Here is a 25,996-nt window from a genome sequence, read left to right as displayed (position 1 = left end):
AAATGAGTGGATGCGCAATATATCTTCTCTTTAGGGGAGAATTTCTCTCATTCACGATTGATTACTTGATGACAGGGGATTCAATTAAGGCACCAACTAGGTGATTCCTTGGCAGAGTCAAAGAAGCGTAGCTTAATGGATGGAGGATAAAGGAGGCGTGGTCCAATCCAGAAGATCTTGATAGACTCTTGTCTGACCTCACAACCACTTCATGGCCTTTGAGCACAATCCCTCTCTTTTCGGATATCTATAACACCATAATTAACTTTACTTTTATGCTCAGGCCTACGAATGAATTGTTTTTTTTTTGCCAAGATAACTTTTAGTGCAATGATTAGGCGTCTTACCTACAATTTTTGTAATCCAAATTATGACGTTTTGATGCATCTTTTTTTATTTCTCTTTTCCTTTTTGAGAGTTAGGGATAGAGTTCAGTATTCTTCTCAAAGGACATGTCTCTCTTAAGTCTTTATCTGATGTCTGCAAAAGGAAAACTAAATACAAGTCTGAAGACTCTGAACTTCACACATTGAAGCCTCTTGCGCCACAACATGACTCAGCTAGACTCGTCCCAACCCTCTCATTTTTCCTCAATCAAATTTAGAAAAAAAGAAGCTTTAAAGACCAACGTGGCCCTTGCACCAAGACATAGGTGATGGCTAAAATTACTTTCTTACCGCATGAAAGGTGGATATTCCATTCTTATTGATACTTTTGTACTTATTCCCATCGGCCCCTGAGTTGATGCAGAGGCTACACTGCCTGTTAGGAAGCGCTTGCCCGACCTGTTATCAAACTTCCGATAATAAATATGACTGTTATTAGAAGCATAACCGAGAGAATCCTAGGAATGAAAAAATGCTTATACTTTCGTGGTGGGTTTAAAAATTAAGAAAGCCTAGCGAACAAGCAAAGCGAGCAGAAAGTTCAGAACTCGACAATGGAGTATCCACTAATCTATGATTGCAGATTCGCCATCGGTGAGAATCCGTACAACGCGAAGGCTTGTAAGCTCAGAGCCAAGAACAGCTTTCTATGTCATGAACGATTCAAATTCAACTCATTCATCCAACGGAATAGTCGTCGGCCTCGAGAAATTAGGGTTGAGAAGCAAGCCCGACCCAAAAAATGGGTCTCCTCGTCCTACCAAAGCAATTGGGATTCGATCTCTGTTGCTTGTATCGGGTGGTTAAAACGCTTTAATTTCCCTTTAATACTAGTTTCTGGAATCAGCAGCATCTACTTGTTCAGCTTCAGTCTCAGCTCAGAGGCCCATGGAAATCAAAATCCTTTATTTGGATCTTCTGCTTGTGAAAATGTTTCCAATTACTATGCCCATACTGAGAAGATAAAAGGGAAAGCACTGAAGAAAGAATTGTACTTTATCATTTCAAATCATCATCAATCCTTGTCCTACAAACAGGTATGGGATGCACTCAAGATTCTTGATGCTTCTGATGTTGATAATCCTTATACTTCATCAAAGATAGTTGAAATTTACTCCTCGAGAGCTGTATCAAAATCCATAGCAGGAAAACTGGAAGGATGGAACAGAGAACATCTGTGGCCTCGTTCTTATGGCCTAACTCATGGCCCATCTTTGACTGATTTACACAATATTCGCCCAGCAGATGTGAAAGTAAATTCATCTAGAGGAAACAAATACTTTGGAGAATGTCTTACCAACTCAAAAGACTGTATGAAGCCAGCAAACAAGGAAGCTGCTTCTGATACTGAAACAGATAAGGAGAGATGGGCACCACCTCTGAAGGTTAGAGGAGATATTGCGAGGGCAATAATGTATATGGCTGTACGTTATGGGTTTCATCAGATGGGTGGAAGCCCTATCCTTCATCTTTCAGATTCACCAAGTATCAGAAACAGAGAAATGGGTCTGCTTTCAACATTGTTGAAATGGAACAAACTTGATCCACCATCAAGAGCTGAGAAGTTGAGAAATGACAGGGTGTGCAGGCTTTACCAGCACAACAGAAATCCTTTTATAGATCATCCAGAATATGCCCATCTCATATGGAACCAATCTTCCACCTCTTCAGTAAATGAGTTCCATTACAACAACAGAGGTAAAGGTAGAGGTGGAGACCAAACTGAGGATGTGCTCAGGATGCAGAAGCAAAGATAGGGGATTATACCAGACTGCACAAAGGTAAATGTTTGGACTGGTTGTCAATGACTATGGGAACTATTTTCTATTCTAATGGAAATTAATGCTCATGTAAAGTGGCCCCTGTTCTTAAATATTTTGGGTCTGTAACTATTATGAAACATGATAAGAGTATGGGGTTAAGTTTGATGAAAGAGTCTTTACCCAAAGAAAAAAAAAAAGTTTGATGAAAGAAGCTTAGAAATCCTGTTATTTCTCCCAATGCTAGTTTACTAGTCTTAGCTGAGTTAACTGGTTCATCTATGGAGAGACTGCAGTGTGGTTTGATCTTAATGCTGTCATAGGGAAAAAAAGGGAATCACAAAATCAAGAGTCCTCCCTTGATCAGCTAACAAATTGCTCGGATCCTAGTGACCAAGGCTCAGTGGCTCTCCCCTTCTCATATAGCCAAAAATGCATTTCCAAACTAAATTTATGTGGTCGGCAACAGTTGAAGCTTTCTGTTAATTTTCATCTTCTTCTTCACTGGTCTAAGAAGATTTCTAATATATGTTTTAAGTGTTGGCATTGTTGGTGTATGATGTCTTGTATTTCATCACAGTTTAATTCAGGGAGTACTGGAGTAGACGTCTTGACAGAATACAACGGCGATCCCATGCTACTATTGGCTTTGGTCCAGTCTGTTTTCAGGTTACCAATTTATAAATAAAGAAATTAATGGGAAAATCCTTTTTTTTTTTCTTTTTAATCAAGTTAATATCAGTCCATTCTCAGCTTTTTGTCAGTTTTGGTCATTTTAGTCGATGCATTTGATTGGTCCAGTTTGTTTCGGTGTCAACCAGTTACATAAAATCTCAACCTAAAACTCAAATGATATGTATTCGGCCTGGGCTGATCTGGTCAATTTTAATCAGTCGGTACAGTTCAGGCTAAAGTTTTCCACCCTTAATATGAGGGCATATCATTGGTATGCAATTTCCATTACCCAAATCTTATCTTACCAGCGAAAATCTACTATTGCTTGGTGCTTCAAAATTTATCGACAACAGATCGAAAGAAACCAAACCCTCATCAAATCCTAGGCCCGGCCCTGAAGTGGATCAACCTTAACACTAAATCTTGTCCTAATCGGATCCAAAAACCCACACAACAATCCTTACAAAGTTATCCCATTTCCCTTATGTGTAGTGATCAGAAATACACTTAAAAGCATTACAAGTCGGGTTGTGGAAATATTTAGGGATGTAAACGGATTGAATTATGCTCAAAGAGGAGCCTATCCGAATTCGAATCCATTTAATAGGAGCTTATCTGAATTCGATCCTTTTATTTGACTGGATATCTAAAACACTATTAAATTTGAATTTGTTTATCTTAACGGTTATCGAATATAATCCGATACTGAATATCTGAATCCGAGAATCCGATTATCCGATTATAACTTAGACTTCTTTACTTGTCCATGTGTAATTTTAAATGAAAGCCATCACACATGCTCACTCACTCACAACAAATACATAAATCAATTCAAGCAATTTAGTTTGGAATCACATAGCCTAGAATCACAACAAAAACCAGCTTTAAGAGCCTAATCCAAATTTGTTTTTGGTTCAAAGGTTGAAAAGATATGAGACATAGAGAATAGATTTATCTTTAAAAAAAAAACACTTGGTAAGCAAATAACTACACAAATCCATCCTAACCAACATCACATATGATATTTCTATACTATTATTATGTAATAAAAATTAATATATTTACTTAATATTACAATGAAAGAAACGGATTAGAAATGGATGCGGATATTCTTTAACAATGGATAGCTAAACAAATTGAATCATAATCGATCGGAAACTAGGATTATCATATTCATATCCACTTATTTTTTGGACCGGTTCTGATAATTTCCGGATACGCATTTTCCAAATACGAAACCCCTAAACGAATACGAACCAAAATTAAATACGGATTTTCAACTATCCATTTACATCCCTAGAAATATTAGATAAAGGGGAAAGACATCTACTAATACTTGACTATTTAATGACAGGAAATCATATTGAAAGATGCGCTAGGGCTCTTCTGCTTGGAGCACAACAGGCATAGAGGCAGGGATGGATTCTGAAGGAAATCTGAACTAATTCGGAGGCCATCCAAAATCTCTCTTTTGATATGGACAATTTCTTTTGACAGCTAAGTGTGGCATCATTATTTTTTTTTGTATATAAAAATATAGTCTATAGATTCTAACCAGCTTCGGATTAGAAAATCCATTTCGGATCTATAGCAAGGGAAACGATAGCAAACGGTAGCTCAACTGCTGCTAACCTTCGACCTAACTGTACTCAATCCTGACCATAATATAATTTTCTGTTCTATATCCAAAAAAAAAAGGAGGGTGGGGAAGAAAGCATTGAAAAAGCCCTTAAAGACACTGATACAGTAGTTCACAATGGGCATCGTGAGGGTTCACTTGTTATTTGGTTTTAGTATTTCTCCTCACTTGTTATTTGGTTTTAGTATTTCTCGCCCCCACCCACCACATGCGGGAGCCTCATGCATTGGGAACACATTTTATTTATTTTTAAATCTTAACCCACTTTTGTGAAAGGGAAAAAAAAAAGGGTTCACGATTTGAAAATTCATAGAATTTTTAATTTGGTTAGAAAAGCTTCTCTACCACAGATTCCATACGAGCCAACTCCCAAAAGAAAATGTCCATTGACCTATCTTGTCCTTTTAAGGAACAGAAGTCTTAAGCAGAAGAGTGCAAGGGGCTGTAGACAGGTGCACATAGGGGTAAATCTCTGTTTCTTTTTTGTTTTTGGGTCTATGAATAATAAATTATCCTTTCATCAGAAATAAAAAAGGGAAAGGCAAACATCACACCGCATAGAACAATGTACATCAACAGTTGAAAAGGCCAATGTTGGCAAATAAGTTAGTAAGAAATTTTAATGCCTGCCAGAAAAAGATATAAGAAAACTTAAAAAAGAAAAAAGAATAAGGAGAGAACTTTGCATTACCTGATTGACTTATTTTTGCTCAGAACCTCTTACAACGATTATTTGTATACTTACATTATTTTTTTTTTTTTGGGTAGGGTTTGTATAGCCACATAAGATGTACAAATTTGAAGCATCCAGAAATGGGATTTCAATAAAGGAACAATCAGAAGCCAAAAATGAAATGCACTACACACTAAGTTTTGGGTGGAAATGTGACTTCACAAATCGCTCAGAGAAATCATCTATACAAGCCATCCGAATCCGCTCTGGAGTTGCTGGATTATCAAGTGGAAACCAGTCATTACAACCCAAATCTGCTCTTGCAGCTATGATCGCATCTTTAATGGCGAAGAAAACCGATGAGGCAAGGAAGAATGGAGGCTCTCCGACAGCTTTAGATGAATGAATGGCCTTTGGATTAGGGACACCCTATCAATTGGCAAGTAAATCCAAGCCCAAAAGAGAGTCAGTGCATAATTTGGCCTGGACATATTTTAAAGAATATCCAAACTAGAATTTGGTATACACATCTTACTGAAGGACTTTTACTGGAAGATACACAATGTGTTAACTTCCATGAATGTTAAACTAATTTGGCCCTAAATTATGATTAACCTCTTACATGTGCCTCAGTAAGAAGTCAAACCACAAATACTACATTAGTGATCTTTCAGTGGCACTGTCAATAATCATAAGAGCATGTTAACTAGTGGACAGAATTGGTACTATAAGCCATCTCAAGTTTAGATGTTGGAGAATTTAAAGGGTTCATGGATGATAATCGAAAGCTCTTATTTATTTTTGGTAAATAATTCAGTTTTGCTGGTTAAAACCTATCATGTCAAATGGGATGGGTCGGTCCTCCTTCCCAAAAAAAAAGGGGTCAACTTTACCCTCAACTTAACATGATCCATCTATTAATCATGTGGCGACAAAAACCTGCTGTGTCAACTTTCCCTAATCCAAACCTCTAAATCTGTGTCTTCTTCAAGTTGCATTGGTGGGTCATGTGAAAAATGCCACCCTTAGTTCTATGTCAAGTGAGGGAGAATGATGTTAAAAGCACCCAGAGTAAGATACAGGGTTAAAGTTCATACCCAAGTGTGTGCCTAAACAAATAAAATTAGCATCTGGCCCAGCAGAGTGGCTTCAGAATACATATTCTTCTCCCATGCACTATATTTTATAGCATATGATCAAAATTAATATGACAAAAGAAAAAGCTCACTTCCAGGAAATCAGGAAAGCAAAAAACTTGAACTTCCAAACTGAAAAAAAGCAATAAATAAAGCACTTGAGCTGACCAGGGTTAGAAATGTTTACCTTGAGAAGTGAAACATTGAATTTGAGAGGGATATCATTAACAGAAGGAATTTTGTAACTTCCAGGTCCACAGGTATATAAATGGCCAGGTGGAATCCACTTATGCTCTGCATCTCCCCATTTTAGCTCTTCCAAGGCAACCCAACCCAAACCTTGTATAAAGGCCCCTTCAATCTACGAGAATATCATGCCATCAGAACTCCATTACATTTTCTTGGAAGGAATTTAGTGCAACAAAACAAGTAAAACAGCTCTCAGTCCTTTCAAGAACATAGAAAAAATCAAGAAAGAATAATCATCCTCCCTATCCCATATATCTGGTATAGACATATCATAAACATCATAAATGAATTAACAGAATTTAAAAAACCTGCAGTTACATATAATTTAACATCCATTGTAAGACTGACCGATTTGTTCACAACAAACTAGCAGTAAAATATAAATTGAAAAAAGACAATATTGTAGCAATTCAGTTCAAAGACATTTGCTATGCCACATAGGGGATCAAAATAAATTCTAGCACAAAATTAGCTATAAATTACAATGGTATAACCAGATACAACAGTATGTCAAGGTTTAAGATTCAATGATTCAATGTATCTAGAACAAAATTAGCGATAAATTATGATGGTATAACCAGATACAACAGTATATCAAGGTTTAAGATTCAATGACTCAATGTATCACGAGCATTATAATCTTGTACACTGCCAAATAAAAAGGTCAGGAAAGAACCTATATTTTATAACCAAAAAGAAAAAACAAAAAATCACATAAAGCAACCTAAGGTGCCCACCCACCCAGCCACCTGGACAGACCATGCTGTCCAAGGCAACACCCAGGGGGTCGCCTTCCATACATCCTATAAGGTGAGGCATCGCCTTGACACCTTGAAGGTGCCTGGACGCCTAGGCAACGCCTTGACAGCCATGACCATTATCATGATTATAATGTGGCACCGTGGAAAATCATAGTCTTGCGTGGAACTATGTAAGCCATAGATTATATAGCTTGAAAATACAAAGAAATTGGAAAATGACAAAGAATGAGATTACCTGTCCCACATCAATGCCTGGATTCAGAGAAAATCCAAGATCAAACATAACATCTGCTCTTCTTGTGTGGAAATCTCCAGTCAAAGTGTCAATTTCAACCTCGGCAAATGCAGAGCCATAGGTGAAATAACTGAATGGGATTCCTTTACCAGTTTTCCAATCAAACCCAATCTCAGGTGTAATGTAGAATCCATGTGCAGAAAGGTCTATCCTCTCTATGTAGCACGCGCTTACAAGCTGATTAAGAATAAAAATAAGCATTATTAGATATCCCTTAATTGTTTGAAGTACAAACTATTGAGGGGAAATATATGTTCTATGTTATAGCCAAATTATTATAACTGATATGTGCATAATTTGCAATAGTAAACTTGTGCCTTGGACCAGCCAACTCATGAATCAGTTAATTGAGCCAGCTGACTTGATTCAGCCAAATATGGGACATCCTTATTTAGTTAAACCAAAATTAAGTGACTAACAAATTTTCAGCACATTAAACAGATGTTCCATGGAACATTCTATTACCCTCTCTTATTAAGTTTAACATCCAAAAACTCCAGTACTGCAATACATTTTCTGTCTTTTTCACAGGAAAGAAAAGAAAAGAGAAAAAAAGATGGTCGAAAGAATATCTCCCCATCTCCCCCTGGCGAAAAAGCACGCCCACCTTAAAGCCCTACAACACTATTCTTGAAGAATATTCAGCCAGTCACTGAAAAAGGGAAAAACACAATCTACATTCCATCAACATAATTTCTTGTAAGAACATGTATCGAGAATACAGCAATTTCGTATTCTTGTCATGTTAATGTATTTTCTCCCTTCTTGTGTAATTTCCAAAATTATTTCCCAGTTATTACTCATTTTAACTGGTTTTACCTTATTCTTCTTGCTTTCATGAACAATGTCATGCAGTGCATTACTATAATACATACATAAATGGTTAACCGAGAACTTTCTGGACCCTCGTAGCCTTCTAAAATTTTTTTATTTCTGTTTCCATTTTGTTACACTTTTTCCAAATATTTTTCTTCCCCTAATAACCACTGTAGCTCTTCTTTCCTTTCCAATTTTGTTGTTTTCGTTCACAAAATAGCATGAATTGGATGTGTCAAATAACAGAGCCAGTGCAAAAGTAGACCACTGCAGAAAAATCTTGAAAATAAATATCGTGGAGGATTACCTCAGCAAAAGAACTGTGCTTATGTCTAGATGCAACAGGTTCCATCCGTGATTTAATCTGCTCACAAGCATCCAAAACTGCTGCTCCATACATGTCAGAACTGGCAGAAGCTGCAGTTGGTGATGCATTTGGGACCTAATAGGTAGGAAAATATATCAAAACCACGAGAATAATAAAAAGGAGAAGTCCCATCTCGGCATGCATCTCTACGATATGCTTTTTTGCAATAGAAAGTTAAAGTACCTCGAATTGAATATTTAATCACACTTATGTTTTTAAGCACACCACTCACTAATAATTAGATGAAGAAAAAAATTGTAGGATACTCCTTGCTCGTATTTAAGACATATTTGTTCAAGAAAATATAGAAAATTGCCACACTCTTAAAAAAAAAATAATAATAATAAAAATAAAAATGTGGCTGCTCTACCATCAGGTAAATACAAGGCCAAAAATGAAGCTAAACTATTCGCCAAATCTTTCTCATCCTAAGATATAAAAAAAATAATAATAATAAAAATAAAAATCCATCATCAATCTGTATGTATCATTGGCTATCTATTGACTATGGTAGGATGTAGGATGGGAGAAGTCTAAAAATGCTCCATTTCAGAAATAATATCATAAGAGAAGTGCAGGGGTGATGAACTGAGGGTTAGAGATTAGTCGTAATTTTGAGTTTTATCATTTTTAATCCTGATTGAACAATGGGTGTCCATTAGAAACCTTACAAATATTCAAGCAATACATAAACCAAGAGGTAGACAAGACCCCCAATAGGAAATAAGAAAATAGTAACATAAATGGGATAAAGATTAACGCAGAACCATTCATCAGGTGTATAAATTTCCACTGAAAGATTGCTAAAGTAATTGGCTTTGAAATAAATAGTAAATTCCCTATAGGATCAGACTGGTCAGTCATAAAATATGTGAGCAATCTTTAATCTCTTCATTTTCTAGGAAGCATTTGCAAATCATATATTCAATCAACACAACAGAAATATGCAGTCTAACGTGATACAATTTATGTTGGAGATTAACCTTGTCAGTACTTGTCTCTGATATAAATACAGAACTGAGAGGAATATTGAAGGATGAAGCGGCAATCTGAGCAACCTTCGTGTGTAGACCTTGTCCCATCTCGACACCCCCATGGGTTACTAAAACAGTTCCATCAGTGTAAACTTGCACAAGAGCACCAGCCTACAGTCATCAAGGAACAAAAATGTCTGACAACAGAAGTAGTTTATGTATTTACCATGAAATAAGAAAAACTAATACAATTTACATAAACAAGATACATGATGGGATGTACAGAATTCACTAACTTCATTGGAAGCATTTTTCGGTAAATTGAAATGTTTTATGTCCTGTTGTACAGCTCTATCGGAGTATAGTACACCTATGTCCTTTTTTCAGTAAAATCTGTCTTGGCTTATAGATAATTAAGTAAACTTCCATACCAAGTAAAAAATATATTTTCCACTGTCAAAATGTAAGAAAAACAAAAAATTACAGCATTATTTAACAAATATATAAAATTCAAGACTTCTCAGAAAAGGAAGGGAAAAAGATTTAAGATGTATCATTCGATGAAGTACAAGGTAAACTGAAAATACCAAGTCAGGGGAAAAAAGAAAACCTGAAAGATCACCAAATTGTAAGGTACCATAAGAAACTAATACTATTAACCACCTTACAGGAATTTCGGGTTTTGTTTCAATCGAGAATCATGACAAGAGGAAAAAATAAGTATCCATATTAAAACTCCCACAAGGCCACAGCACATGGACAAAATGTACAAGGTTCATTGATCAGCAATGTCAGCTGGAGTATAAATCAACTCTTTCCAATTGAACAGCCAGAATAAATCTGAGTGAAAGACCATATAGCAAAAACCCAGGAAATTCGTTTAAGTTAGAAACTCCAAAATCAACATATTGGAGAAACTCAAAAGGGGAAAGGATGACATGCTAACAAAGGAAATAAAAGATCTAGCGAGCAAATAAGGATCAAAGTCAACTTTCAAGTGATTCTGAATTCGTTAACACATTCAGGCTCTAACCATTTACATTATATGGACATGCTTCATATTAAACATTGGATTATTTAACTGTTAGGACAATGCTTTAAACATAATCATTTTATAGGAAGATTCAATACAAAATTAGGCATGAAAAGGAACATCAAGAAAATCTTATATACAGATTCTTTTTTCTATGAACCATTTAGAATAAAGGAAGGGGGGGGGGGAGGGGAAAGAAAGTCAGACAGCTGTAATCAAGCACACCATGCTGAGCCTCAGGAGTACAGCATACTTTGAAGCCCCTTCCATGATGATCATTAAATAATTAATATTAGAGATCAACTTATAGAACACAACTGCAAAGAAAAATTACCTGATTCATGAACTTCGTTGTGAAGGAAATGCCAAATTTTGTTGGAACCATAGCAACTCCCCGCTTCTTCCATCGATTGTGCAGATTAAATTGGTCAACTTCCTCCCGGGCCTTAAAAAATTCACAAGATGACTTCAATTCGTTCCAAACTTGGGCTAGTGTGGAGTGTTGAATTTGTTGACCATAATGCAAAATAGATCCTTCTCTTTGAAAATTGATCTCCTGACAATCAAGACATTGCAACTGATGTTAAATGATGAAAATGATAATGAGAACTAATAATGATAAAATAACTGTTGGCACAAAAAAAGAATTTGCAACTAGAGAAATTTTACCCTTATCTCTTCAACCCTCTTCTTAAGCTCCGTGGCGACTCGTTGGATCCAGTTTTCTGTAATAAGCATGCCTTGAGGCCCACCAAATCCCCGAAAAGCTGTGTTACTAGGAAAATTAGTATAGCAAACTTTTCCATTGATTCTGAAATTTGGTATCTCATAGACATTATCTGAGTGGAACATAGCACGCTCAAGGACTGCCACAGACAGGTCCAGCGAATTTCCGGCATTATTGTAGATTTCAAGATCCAAAGCCAGAATCTTCCCATCACTTGTGAATCCAACCTAGAACACATAATTATTTATTTATATTTATGTCCATGAGTTGTACCAGTAAGAAAGCTAAGTATAACATCTACCATAATGCAGTCATAGTTAGTGGTGGCATACCAATCATTCACCAGATGATTTTCACACAAAATGCTTAGCTGGTCTGAGGCAGAAAGAACAGTTTGGTACTGTGCTATTGCTCTTTCAGCACCATAAAACACAAACAGAATACCAGCAGGATGATGAAAGGAGGACAATTTTCTCATCCACACCAAGAGGACACACAATCAGGAAATACATGCAAGCAAAAGGACCAAAAATCCAAATATTTAAATATCGAAGACTGGTTTCCTTCCAAATGAAAAAGGAAACAGAACTCCCTAGTGCTTCAGAGAAGTTGGCAAATATAAACACAAAGGCTCAAAATTGCAGCCTTATAAAACCATTCCAATTCTCAATTTTAAGACAGAAATTCAATACAGCAGCATCTTTCCATTCTTGAAAGATAAAATTCAGTGACAGAACGAAATACAATAACATATATTCCCATTGTTCTCATAATATATCAATGTGTCATTCTTCTAAAACCATGAAATCTATCAATTTGAGAGGCGAATTTTTTTATTCAACCCTTAAATTTGTTTGGATCATATCCAAAATAGTATTCTAAATGTTTGGGCGACAAGAGTCACAAAAAGAAAACAGGAGAATTTTCTTACTATATAGTACACAGATGCAGTAAGAGATCCTTTTCATTCTTCTGTTTTTATTTGAGGCACATAAGATCAATTAGAAGAAAAAAATAGAAATAAAAATTAATAGCCTGCATTCAAATTAACCATTTTGGAGACTGGTCTTAAAGCATCCCAAGATGCATAGGTGCCAAAATAATGCAATAGATAGTATACCAAAATCCAACTTCATTGACAGATAAATAACTTGTACTTTCCAAGAAAGCTATGCCGTTGCCCAGATATCATCATGTCTATATCCCTGTCTAATGTTATTTTTACAGGCCGATTCAAAATATATGATGGCACAGAAGCCGCAGCAGCAATGAAGGCTGACCTGGTTTCCTTCCCACCAAATCCACCACCAATTCGCTTTGTTTTGCAAACAATTTTTGACATTGGAAGACCAAGAACACGAGAAACATATTTCTGGTGCTTCTGAGGAGCCTGCACACCATTTGCCAGAATAGTGCCATCAGAAATTGAACAAAAGAAATATATATTAATTCAAGTTAATTTGTCCATTGTCAAGCTTGAATTCAGATATGGAAACTGGAAAGAAATAATATGAAATATCATGATTTGCAGAATTAGTCATTGGGTTTGACCAGGATACAGTCGTATATAGGACAAGAAAAGGCAAAAAATATCATGAAACAAGAAAACATTATATTCTAGACCAAACTGTAATCAAGCATTGAAGCCATCAACGACGGCTAAAATCACATTCAATAGTTACGACAAGTTAGATACAGGATTTAGGAGCAATGACAATGTAAGTTTCCATTTCAAATGCTAGTGCAGCAAATGCAACAGCAGTAGACAAATCAAAAGTGGGGAGGGGGCCAAGGGGAAAAATGGAAAATAAAAGATAAAATGCTTTGAATGCAATACCTAAGAGCAAACAGAGGATCCTATGAAACAGAGTTAATGCATCAGTAAACCACAGGAACAATAAAATTAGCAAACTTTATGTCATTAAGTTCAAATACGCTTAACCTACTTGAGTGGATGAAATCATATGAACTTCATTGCCACCATCTGTTGTCCATATCAGACTGCTATTTGTCTCCAAATAGAAATGCTCCTGTCCACCTACTTGAACCTCCCCTTCTATAATTTTGTCACATGCACCTGACTGAAAACAAAGTTCCACATCCCCTTTCTCCAAAATTTTCTCAGTATTAGGATGGTAACTGTTAGATTTAATGGCATCCTTTATGGATAAAATTGCAGGGAGTTCTTCATAGTTGATACGGACCTTTCTTGCAGCTAATTTTGCATTTTCATGGGTATCAGCAACAACTACCCCTATAACCTGCAACAGATAGATACAAAATCCTCCGTTAGCACAGTTACTAACTGAAAGGATAAAAGAAAAACAAGTATTAGATGGAAGAATATATACCTGACCCACGCAAGTTACAAACTCTGAAGCAAAAAGCTCCTCATCATCAATAACTGGTCCAATTTTATTAGTACCAGGTATATCCTTATGAAGAAACAAACCCTCAAAACCAGGTGAAGACTTGGCGTCTGAATCCTCTATGGATAGGATGCGAGCATGAGGCTTTCTACTCAATACCAATGCAGCATGTAGACCGTTAGGAGGCATAGGTGTGTCATCAGCATATTCAGCCTCCCCTGTAACCTGCATATGGTTATGATATCAAAAACCAAACAAAGATGATTCTGTGTTGAAACTTAAAACAATAGGGAATTATAGGAACTCTAAGTTTGTTATACACATGGAACTGGTGAGTGGTTTAGAGCTGACCGATTGAGACTAGAGGCAAAAATAAATGGATGTTAGTGGATGGTGGGCCGATGGAGGTATGGATGGTAAATTGAGATTTTACGCTGAAACAAAGTGTGCATAAAGGGGGCATCAGAAAATAAAACAAATAAAAAGGTGATATTGAAATGAGAAGACGAAATAGAAATTTCTTTCAAGCTTCAACCAGTAGAGTTCAAGGACCACATGGAGAGAGACTTGAAAGCATCCAAACATCAAGAGATCAGGAGAAACGGAAAAAAAGGGCAAGAGGAAAACCATTTTCCATTAACTTGAGGGAAAAACCAATTACAAGGCTTCATAAATGATCCCAAATGTCCGATGCTGTTTCCTTTCCTCTTTCCTACTCAAATTAGAAGCAAAAAAAGATATGCAACCTCTTCTAAATTTGGATACTGATAGAAGTGGCTAGACTGAACATTGATACCAATCCAACAGTCAAAGAGAAATGTCTAAAACTTCTCATTGAATCTCAAATCCAGAGATTTTGCATGTATGCTTATCATAACTGAAAGGATTCACCCCTTCAAAGACCCAGCATAGTTTCTCCAGATGGGACCCAACTGTGCCCCAGTGGATCCCACTCAAAAGTACTCCTTGTCTCAAGACATAGATGCTTCTTTCTTTCCACAAAATCAAATGCTAATTGAAGCNTTTTCTTGATGTTCCTTTTCATGCCTAATTTTGTATTGAATCTTCCTATAAAATGATTATGTTTAAAGCATTGTCCTAACAGTTAAATAATCTAATGTTTAATATGAAGCATGTCCATATAATGTAAATGGTTAGAGCCTGAATGTGTTAACGAATTCAGAATCACTTGAAAGTTGACTTTGATCCTTATTTGCTCGCTAGATCTTTTATTTCCTTTGTTAGCATGTCATCCTTTCCCCTTTTGAGTTTCTCCAATATGTTGATTTTGGAGTTTCTAACTTAAACGAATTTCCTGGGTTTTTGCTATATGGTCTTTCACTCAGATTTATTCTGGCTGTTCAATTGGAAAGAGTTGATTTATACTCCAGCTGACATTGCTGATCAATGAACCTTGTACATTTTGTCCATGTGCTGTGGCCTTGTGGGAGTTTTAATATGGATACTTATTTTTTCCTCTTGTCATGATTCTCGATTGAAACAAAACCCGAAATTCCTGTAAGGTGGTTAATAGTATTAGTTTCTTATGGTACCTTACAATTTGGTGATCTTTCAGGTTTTCTTTTTTCCCCTGACTTGGTATTTTCAGTTTACCTTGTACTTCATCGAATGATACATCTTAAATCTTTTTCCCTTCCTTTTCTGAGAAGTCTTGAATTTTATATATTTGTTAAATAATGCTGTAATTTTTTGTTTTTCTTACATTTTGACAGTGGAAAATATATTTTTTACTTGGTATGGAAGTTTACTTAATTATCTATAAGCCAAGACAGATTTTACTGAAAAAAGGACATAGGTGTACTATACTCCGATAGAGCTGTACAACAGGACATAAAACATTTCAATTTACCGAAAAATGCTTCCAATGAAGTTAGTGAATTCTGTACATCCCATCATGTATCTTGTTTATGTAAATTGTATTAGTTTTTCTTATTTCATGGTAAATACATAAACTACTTCTGTTGTCAGACATTTTTGTTCCTTGATGACTGTAGGCTGGTGCTCTTGTGCAAGTTTACACTGATGGAACTGTTTTAGTAACCCATGGGGGTGTCGAGATGGGACAAGGTCTACACACGAAGGTTGCTCAGATTGCCGCTTCATCCTTCAATATTCCTCTCAGTTCTGTATTTATATCAGAGACAAGTACTGACAAGGTTAATCTCCAACATAAATTGTATCACGTTAGACTGCATATTTCTGTTGTGTTGATTGAATATATGATTTGCAAATGCTTCCTAGAAAATGAAGAGATTAAAGATTGCTCACATATTTTATGACTGACCAGTCTGATCCTATAGGGAATTTACTATTTATTTCAAAGCCAATTACTTTAGCAATCTTTCAGTGGAAATTTATACACCTGATGAATGGTTCTGCGTTAATCTTTATCCCATTTATGTTACTATTTTCTTATTTCCTATTGGGGGTCTTGTCTACCTCTTGGTTTATGTATTGCTTGAATATTTGTAAGGTTTCTAATGGACACCCATTGTTCAATCAGGATTAAAAATGATAAAACTCAAAATTACGACTAATCTCTAACCCTCAGTTCATCACCCCTGCACTTCTCTTATGATATTATTTCTGAAATGGAGCATTTTTAGACTTCTCCCATCCTACATCCTACCATAGTCAATAGATAGCCAATGATACATACAGATTGATGATGGATTTTTATTTTTATTATTATTATTTTTTTTATATCTTAGGATGAGAAAGATTTGGCGAATAGTTTAGCTTCATTTTTGGCCTTGTATTTACCTGATGGTAGAGCAGCCACATTTTTATTTTTATTATTATTATTTTTTTTTTAAGAGTGTGGCAATTTTCTATATTTTCTTGAACAAATATGTCTTAAATACGAGCAAGGAGTATCCTACAATTTTTTTCTTCATCTAATTATTAGTGAGTGGTGTGCTTAAAAACATAAGTGTGATTAAATATTCAATTCGAGGTACTTTAACTTTCTATTGCAAAAAAGCATATCGTAGAGATGCATGCCGAGATGGGACTTCTCCTTTTTATTATTCTCGTGGTTTTGATATATTTTCCTACCTATTAGGTCCCAAATGCATCACCAACTGCAGCTTCTGCCAGTTCTGACATGTATGGAGCAGCAGTTTTGGATGCTTGTGAGCAGATTAAATCACGGATGGAACCTGTTGCATCTAGACATAAGCACAGTTCTTTTGCTGAGGTAATCCTCCACGATATTTATTTTCAAGATTTTTCTGCAGTGGTCTACTTTTGCACTGGCTCTGTTATTTGACACATCCAATTCATGCTATTTTGTGAACGAAAACAACAAAATTGGAAAGGAAAGAAGAGCTACAGTGGTTATTAGGGGAAGAAAAATATTTGGAAAAAGTGTAACAAAATGGAAACAGAAATAAAAAAATTTTAGAAGGCTACGAGGGTCCAGAAAGTTCTCGGTTAACCATTTATGTATGTATTATAGTAATGCACTGCATGACATTGTTCATGAAAGCAAGAAGAATAAGGTAAAACCAGTTAAAATGAGTAATAACTGGGAAATAATTTTGGAAATTACACAAGAAGGGAGAAAATACATTAACATGACAAGAATACGAAATTGCTGTATTCTCGATACATGTTCTTACAAGAAATTATGTTGATGGAATGTAGATTGTGTTTTTCCCTTTTTCAGTGACTGGCTGAATATTCTTCAAGAATAGTGTTGTAGGGCTTTAAGGTGGGCGTGCTTTTTCGCCAGGGGGAGATGGGGAGATATTCTTTCGACCATCTTTTTTTCTCTTTTCTTTTCTTTCCTGTGAAAAAGACAGAAAATGTATTGCAGTACTGGAGTTTTTGGATGTTAAACTTAATAAGAGAGGGTAATAGAATGTTCCATGGAACATCTGTTTAATGTGCTGAAAATTTGTTAGTCACTTAATTTTGGTTTAACTAAATAAGGATGTCCCATATTTGGCTGAATCAAGTCAGCTGGCTCAATTAACTGATTCATGAGTTGGCTGGTCCAAGGCACAAGTTTACTATTGCAAATTATGCACATATCAGTTATAATAATTTGGCTATAACATAGAACATATATTTCCCCTCAATAGTTTGTACTTCAAACAATTAAGGGATATCTAATAATGCTTATTTTTATTCTTAATCAGCTTGTAAGCGCGTGCTACATAGAGAGGATAGACCTTTCTGCACATGGATTCTACATTACACCTGAGATTGGGTTTGATTGGAAAACTGGTAAAGGAATCCCATTCAGTTATTTCACCTATGGCTCTGCATTTGCCGAGGTTGAAATTGACACTTTGACTGGAGATTTCCACACAAGAAGAGCAGATGTTATGTTTGATCTTGGATTTTCTCTGAATCCAGGCATTGATGTGGGACAGGTAATCTCATTCTTTGTCATTTTCCAATTTCTTTGTATTTTCAAGCTATATAATCTATGGCTTACATAGTTCCACGCAAGACTATGATTTTCCACGGTGCCACATTATAATCATGATAATGGTCATGGCTGTCAAGGCGTTGCCTAGGCGTCCAGGCACCTTCAAGGTGTCAAGGCGATGCCTCACCTTATAGGATGTATGGAAGGCGACCCCCTGGGTGTTGCCTTGGACAGCATGGTCTGTCCAGGTGGCTGGGTGGGTGGGCACCTTAGGTTGCCTTATGTGATTTTTTGTTTTTTCTTTTTGGTTATAAAATATAGGTTCTTTCCTGACCTTTTTATTTGGCAGTGTACAAGATTATAATGCTCGTGATACATTGAGTCATTGAATCTTAAACCTTGATATACTGTTGTATCTGGTTATACCATCATAATTTATCGCTAATTTTGTTCTAGATACATTGAATCATTGAATCTTAAACCTGGCCATACTGTTGTATCTGGTTATACCATTGTAATTTATAGCTAATTTTGTGCTAGAATTTATTTTGATCCCCTATGTGGCATATCAAATGTCTTTGAACTGAATTGCTACAATATTGTCTTTTTTCAATTTATATTTTACTGCTAGTTTGTTGTGAACAAATCGGTCAGTCTTACAATGGATGTTAAATTATATGTAACTGCAGGTTTTTTAAATTCTGTTAATTCATTTATGATGTTTATGATATGTCTATACCAGATATATGGGATAGGGAGGATGATTATTCTTTCTTGATTTTTTCTATGTTCTTGAAAGGACTGAGAGCTGTTTTACTTGTTTTGTTGCACTAAATTCCTTCCAAGAAAATGTAATGGAGTTCTGATGGCATGATATTCTCGTAGATTGAAGGGGCCTTTATACAAGGTTTGGGTTGGGTTGCCTTGGAAGAGCTAAAATGGGGAGATGCAGAGCATAAGTGGATTCCACCTGGCCATTTATATACCTGTGGACCTGGAAGTTACAAAATTCCTTCTGTTAATGATATCCCTCTCAAATTCAATGTTTCACTTCTCAAGGTAAACATTTCTAACCCTGGTCAGCTCAAGTGCTTTATTTATTGCTTTTTTTCAGTTTGGAAGTTCAAGTTTTTTGCTTTCCTGATTTCCTGGAAGTGAGCTTTTTCTTTTGTCATATTAATTTTGATCATATGCTACAAAATATAGTGCATGGGAGAAGAATATGTATTCTGAAGCCACTCTGCTGGGCCAGATGCTAATTTTATTTGTTTAGGCACACACTTGGGTATGAACTTTAACCCTGTATCTTACTCTGGGTGCTTTTAACATCATTCTCCCTCACTTGACATAGAACTAAGGGTGGCATTTTTCACATGACCCACCAATGCAACTTGAAGAAGACACAGATTTAGAGGTTTGGATTAGGGAAAGTTGACACAGCAGGTTTTTGTCGCCACATGATTAATAGATGGATCATGTTAAGTTGAGGGTAAAGTTGACCCCTTTTTTTTTTGGGAAGGAGGACCGACCCATCCCATTTGACATGATAGGTTTTAACCAGCAAAACTGAATTATTTACCAAAAATAAATAAGAGCTTTCGATTATCATCCATGAACCCTTTAAATTCTCCAACATCTAAACTTGAGATGGCTTATAGTACCAATTCTGTCCACTAGTTAACATGCTCTTATGATTATTGACAGTGCCACTGAAAGATCACTAATGTAGTATTTGTGGTTTGACTTCTTACTGAGGCACATGTAAGAGGTTAATCATAATTTAGGGCCAAATTAGTTTAACATTCATGGAAGTTAACACATTGTGTATCTTCCAGTAAAAGTCCTTCAGTAAGATGTGTATACCAAATTCTAGTTTGGATATTCTTTAAAATATGTCCAGGCCAAATTATGCACTGACTCTCTTTTGGGCTTGGATTTACTTGCCAATTGATAGGGTGTCCCTAATCCAAAGGCCATTCATTCATCTAAAGCTGTCGGAGAGCCTCCATTCTTCCTTGCCTCATCGGTTTTCTTCGCCATTAAAGACGCTATCATAGCTGCAAGAGCAGAGTTGGGTTGTAATGACTGGTTTCCACTTGATAATCCAGCAACTCCAGAGCGGATTCGGATGGCTTGTATAGATGATTTCTCTGAGCGATTTGTGAAGTCAGATTTCCACCCAAAACTTAGTGTGTAGTGCATTTCATTTTTGGCTTCTGATTGTTCCTTTATTGAAATCCCATTTCTGGATGCTTCAAATTTGTACATCTTATGTGGCTATACAAACCCTACCCAAAAAAAAAAAAATAATGTAAGTATACAAATAATCGTTGTAAGAGGTTCTGAGCAAAAATAAGTCAATCAGGTAATGCAAAGTTCTCTCCTTATTCTTTTTTCTTTTTTAAGTTTTCTTATATCTTTTTCTGGCAGGCATTAAAATTTCTTACTAACTTATTTGCCAACATTGGCCTTTTCAACTGTTGATGTACATTGTTCTATGCGGTGTGATGTTTGCCTTTCCCTTTTTTATTTCTGATGAAAGGATAATTTATTATTCATAGACCCAAAAACAAAAAAGAAACAGAGATTTACCCCTATGTGCACCTGTCTACAGCCCCTTGCACTCTTCTGCTTAAGACTTATGTCCCTTAAAAGGACAAGATAGGTCAATGGACATTTTCTTTTGGGAGTTGGCTCGTATGGAATCTGTGGTAGAGAAGCTTTTCTAACCAGATTAAAAATTCTATGAATTTTCAAATCGTGAACCCTTTTTCTTTTTTCCCGTGGGTTAAGATTTAAAAATAAATAAAATGTGTACCCAGTGCATGAGGCTCCCGCATGTGGTGGTGGGGGTGAGAAATACTAAAACCAAATAACAAGTGAGGAGAAATACTAAAACCAAATAACAAGTGAACCCTCACGATGCCCATTGTGAACTACTGTATCAGTGTCTTTAAGGGCTTTTTCAATGCTTTCTTCCCCACCCTCCTTTTTTTTTTGGATATAGAACAGAAAATTATATTATGGTCAGGATTGAGTACAGTTAGGTCGAAGGTTAGCAGCAGTTGAGCTACCGTTTGCTATCGTTTCCCTTGCTATAGATCCGAAATGGATTTCCTAATCCGAAGCTGGTTCGAATCTATAGACTATATTTTTATATACAAAAAAAAATAATGATGCCACACTTAGCTGTCAAAAGAAATTGTCCATATCAAAAGAGAGATTTTGGATGGCCTCCGAATTAGTTCAGATTTCCTTCAGAATCCATCCCTGCCTCTATGCCTGTTGTGCTCCAAGCAGAAGAGCCCTAGTGCATCTTTCAATATGATTTCTTGTCATTAAATAGTCAAGTATTAGTAGATGTCTTTCCCCTTTATCTAATATTTCTAGGGATGTAAATAGATAGTCGAAAATCCGTATTCAATTTTGGTTCGTATTCATTTAGGGGTTCCGTATGTGGAAAATGCATATCCGGAAATTATCCGAACCGGTCCGAAAAATAAGTGGATACAAATATGATAATCCTAGTTTCCGATCGATTATTATTCAATTTGTTTAGTTATCCACTGTTAAAGAATATCCGCATCCATTTCTCTGAATCCGTTTCTTTCATTATAATATTAAGTAAATATGTTAATTTATTGGTTTGGTTTCAGATTCACCCATTCTCATCCTAAAATCGGATTGAGCCAAATCAATTGACATCTCTAAGAATAGAGAGAGAGAGAGAGAGAAGGGCTTCAGTTCAAAATTTTGGATTGAAAAATCTCACATCGAATGTGAGTGGGAAAATCACTCTTCTCATATACATGTGCATGAAACCCTCCTCTTATCATTTCGAGATTTTGATTTTTGTATTTACAATGGTATAATCAAAGGGGGTTTTCTCCAATCAAGTAATGCAAATCAACCTTCAAGATGATGCAGTCCAACAGACCCCACCATTACTTGTTATTTAATAAACCAGGACAAGAGTATTTTTTTTTTTCTTAAAAAAAGTTTAAGAAAACTTCTCAAAGCAGTGAAAACTGAGGCATGAACAGAGCATGAGTAATGGAACTCTGATTTACTTGACCCTTTCCTTCCCATGTCAATTGTTTCTGACATTTTATGGCTCCCGGTAACACCACAGCCCGATATACTTGGTGGTGTCACCTTTTCAAAAATGGAGTTTTAATCACTAAAATGGCTGCCATATTTTTGCGTGCATCTTTGAGTACTAATCCCATTAGATGTTCTAATAGGTATACTTGTTCACACTGGTGGCGATTCTTATGAAAACTATTATTACATCTAAAATTTAAGATATTATTCTAAAGACTCTTGACAACGGGGGGGATCCTCATACAGGATGTTTTGGGGAAATGGAAGCAAATTGACCTCTTGTGAGTTTACCAAATGGATTTGGACTGTTTGTCCATTGGTTCTCATTACTGAACGATTTTTGGCTCGCTCCTTTTTACATTTATTATGTTATGTTTCAATAACAATATCATTCCGAAGGATATCCGGATAAGTTTCTTTTCTATGCTAATCATTCTTTGTTACTTCATTTGGAATCATCAGAACAAACTCATCTTTAAACATGAAAACAAAATACTCTCCCCAGAACTTTGGTGGTATAATAACACTTTATTAAAAAATCATCGGATACGGACAACTCTTTAGGTACATCCTACCTTTCTTTCCCCATCCCTTCAATCCTATTTCCAATATATGATTTTTGTCTCGATTAAGAATCTGAACCTCAAAATGAGTGGATGCACAATATATCTTCTCTCTAAGGGAGAATTTCTCTCATTCACGACTGATTACTTGATGATAGGGGATTCAATTAAGGCACCAACTAGGTGATTCCTTAGCAGAGTCAAAGAAGCGTAGCTGAATGGATGGAGGATAAAGGAGGCGTGGTCCAATCCATAAGATCTTGATAGACTCTTGTCTGACCTCAAAACCACTTCATGGCCTTTGAGCACAATCCCTCTCTTTTCGGATGTCTATAACACCATAATTAACTTTACTTTTACGCTCAGGCCTACGAATGAATTGGTTGTTTTTTTTTTTTTTTTTTTTGCCAAGATAGCTTGTAGTGCAATGAATAGGCATCTTACCTACAATTTTTGTAATCCAAATTATGACGTTTTGATGCATCTTTTTTAATTTCTCTTTTCCTTTTTGAGAGTTAGAGATAGAGTTTAGTATACTTCTCAAAGGACATGTCTCTCTTAAGTCTTTATCTGATGTCCGCAAAAGGAAAACTAGATACAAGTCTAAAGACTCTGAACTTCACACATTAAAGCCTCTTGCGCCACAACATGACTCAACTAGACTCGTCCCACCCAACCCTCTGATTTTTCCTCAATCAAATTTAAAAAAAAAAAAGAAGCTTCAAAGACCAACGTGGCCCTTGCACCAAGACGTAGGGGATGGCTAAAATTACTTTCTTACCGCATGAAAGGTCGAGATTCCATTCTTATTGATACTTTTGTATATACTCCCGGCCCTGAGTTGATGTAGAGGCTACACTGCCTTTTAGGAAACGCTTGCCCGACCTGTTATCAAACTTCCGATAATAAATATGACTCTTATTAGAAGCATAACTGAGAGAATCTTAGGAATGAAAAAATGCTTATACTTTCATGGTGGGTTTAAAAATTAAGAAAGGATCGAAATCGTCTACGGCGCCATTTCTTGGCGGAGGCTGGCGGAGGCTCCCTGTGATGCCGACATGTGGCCAATACCATGTGTACGGTGGATCGTCACTTATATCGGTCTAAAAGTTTGGTTTTGAAAACTCGGGGTCGACCAAAACCCAAAAACGGTAGAGTTGTGCGATCCTTCACCTCTTCTTCTTCTTCTTCTCCTTCTCCTTCTCCTTCCTTTCTCTCTTCTGTGTTCATATGAAGCAAACTCTCGCATCTTCTGCTGAGCGATCTTCTCTTTTGATTCTTCATTTTCTGTTGTTTCCCATTTGTTTGAAGCTTTCCAGGAACTTTGATCTTAACAATTAGGGTTTTTTCTTTTTGTTCCTTTTTAATTATTTTCTTGGGTGATTTGTTTCATTTACTGAGGGGAAAAAACAAAGGTTTCAATGATGATAACAAGCTCCCTCTTCTATAATCAAGTTGAGGACAAATGATGGTGGAATCGAACCAAATTCTCAAAATCGCCATTACTGAGTAATCTGATTTTCCCCTACATTTCCAAATAAAAATTTCTTATTTTTAGCTTCATATTAGATTACAATGGTCTATGATAGATGAGAATGTGGCAATATTAGCATTATATCCAACACTTGATATGAGGGATTTGTTTCCAAGTGACTGCTACTTTTTTTTTTCTTCTGAATCTATCTTTTGTTTTTATTTTATTTATTTAATGTTTTTTCTTTTTTTTTGAAATCCCTTCTTTATCTTTTGGGATTGGTCGTGTGCTTTTAAAGATTAAATTAGAAGAGAATAGGTGTTCATATTAGGATATCAGCAGAAGATGTGAGAGTTTGCCTAGTACGAACAGAAAAGAGAAAGGAGGGAGGAAGAGGAAGAAGAAGAAGAAAGGCAAAGAATCGAAAACCTCTACCGTTTGGGTTTTGGTCGACCCGGTCAAGTTTTCAAAACCAAGCTCAGTTTTCAAAACCAAGCTTTTAGACCGGTATAAGTGACGATCCACCGTACACATGGTATTGGCCACATGTCGGCATCACAGGGAGCCTCCGCCAGCCTCCGCCAAGAAATGCCGCCGTAGACGATTTCGATCCAGAATGCACTAATCTATGATTGCAGATTCGCCATCGGTGAGAATCCGTACATCGCGAGGGCTTGTAAGCTCAGAGCCAAGAACAGCTTTCTATGTCATGAACGATTCAAATTCAACTCATTCATCCAACGGATTAGTCGTCGGCCTCGAGAAATTAGGGTTGAGAAGCAAGCCCGAGCCAAAAAATGGGTCTCCTCCTCCTACCAAAGCAATTGGGATTCGATCTCTGTTGCTTGTATCGAGTGGTTAAAACGCTTTAATTTCCCTTTAATACTAGTTTCTGGAATCAGCAGCATCTACTTGTTCAGCTTCAATCTCAGCTCAGAGGCCCATGGAAATCAAAATCCTTTATTTGGATCTTCTGCTTGTGAAAATGTTTCCAATTACTATGCCCATACTGAGAAGATAAAAGGGAAAGCACTGAAGAAAGAATTGTACTTTATCATTTCAAATCATCATCAATCCTTGTCCTACAAACAGGTATGGTTTGGTTTCAGTTATTTTGGTTTTGTCTTCGGTGTGGGTTCAGTTCATGATGTGTATACATACATAATTATAAGGTGGGGAACATTTTTTTTTTGGTTCGTATCGAGTTCTTACGGGTTTCGATATTTTCCATATTCGGTGTGGTTTTCAATCGATACGATCTGATTTTCAACCGGTTTCATAATAACCCAAAACGAAACCGGACGAATAAGGTTTAGGGTTTCGCTCTCCAACAATACATATAAATAGTTCTTCTCGGCGAGCAAACGAAATAATCTCCAGCAGACCCTATTTTCTCAGGGTTCAAAGAAATTATCTCTCCAAGGTTGGTGTCAGGCTTCAACGAAAGCATCTTTCCACTGGGTTATGCTCGATAGTTGTGACTGAGAAACCCTAGAGAGGAAAACCCCTTCTATCTTCTTAATCCACTCCCTTCAACACTTGAATCATGGCGGGGGGAAAGATGAGGAAGGAAAAACCTTCCCGAGCTGC

General features: G+C 36.3%; 3 protein-coding genes and 1 non-coding gene across 4 annotated transcripts in view; 3 read left to right on the top strand and 1 right to left on the bottom strand.

Annotated features, from left to right (window-relative positions):
- The first annotated feature begins 873 nt into the window (after positions 1-873).
- LOC122070457 (xanthine dehydrogenase 1-like) overlaps positions 874-25,996 on the top strand; it is a 39,226-nt gene continuing 14,103 nt past the window's right edge. Inside the window, exons 1-2 of the mRNA XM_042634616.1 lie at positions 874-969; positions 25,045-25,498. Of these exons, the coding sequence (XP_042490550.1) occupies positions 941-969; positions 25,045-25,498 (483 nt within the window). The 5' untranslated portion in view covers positions 874-940. The remainder of the gene's footprint in view (positions 970-25,044; positions 25,499-25,996) is intronic.
- LOC122070465 (xanthine dehydrogenase 1-like) lies at positions 5,119-14,781 on the bottom strand. The gene is made up of 10 exons (XM_042634627.1): positions 13,843-14,781; positions 13,438-13,752; positions 12,642-12,881; positions 11,434-11,718; positions 11,099-11,320; positions 9,741-9,902; positions 8,698-8,832; positions 7,515-7,751; positions 6,457-6,630; positions 5,119-5,562 (listed from the first exon to the last, which is right to left on the bottom strand). Exons 1-10 carry the CDS (start codon positions 14,089-14,091, stop codon positions 5,320-5,322), a joined length of 2,262 nt encoding a protein of 753 aa, XP_042490561.1. The 5' UTR covers positions 14,092-14,781; the 3' UTR covers positions 5,119-5,319.
- LOC122070483 (xanthine dehydrogenase 1-like) lies at positions 15,848-20,660 on the top strand. The gene is made up of 5 exons (XM_042634646.1): positions 15,848-16,037; positions 16,946-17,080; positions 18,027-18,263; positions 19,148-19,321; positions 20,217-20,660. The coding sequence occupies exons 1-5, from the start codon at positions 15,939-15,941 to the stop codon at positions 20,457-20,459; spliced, it is 888 nt and encodes a 295-aa protein (XP_042490580.1). The 5' UTR covers positions 15,848-15,938; the 3' UTR covers positions 20,460-20,660.
- On the top strand, positions 24,519-24,615 carry LOC122072494. Its single transcript, XR_006138507.1, has one exon. It is a non-coding gene; the product is annotated as a small nucleolar RNA snoR31 (small nucleolar RNA).

Source organism: Macadamia integrifolia, chromosome 2 (genome assembly GCF_013358625.1).
Source record: "Macadamia integrifolia cultivar HAES 741 chromosome 2, SCU_Mint_v3, whole genome shotgun sequence".
Taxonomy (NCBI): Eukaryota; Viridiplantae; Streptophyta; class Magnoliopsida; order Proteales; family Proteaceae; genus Macadamia; species Macadamia integrifolia.
The sequence above is the reverse complement of the archived record's forward strand: the minus strand, read 5'-3'. Positions and strand labels throughout refer to the sequence as shown.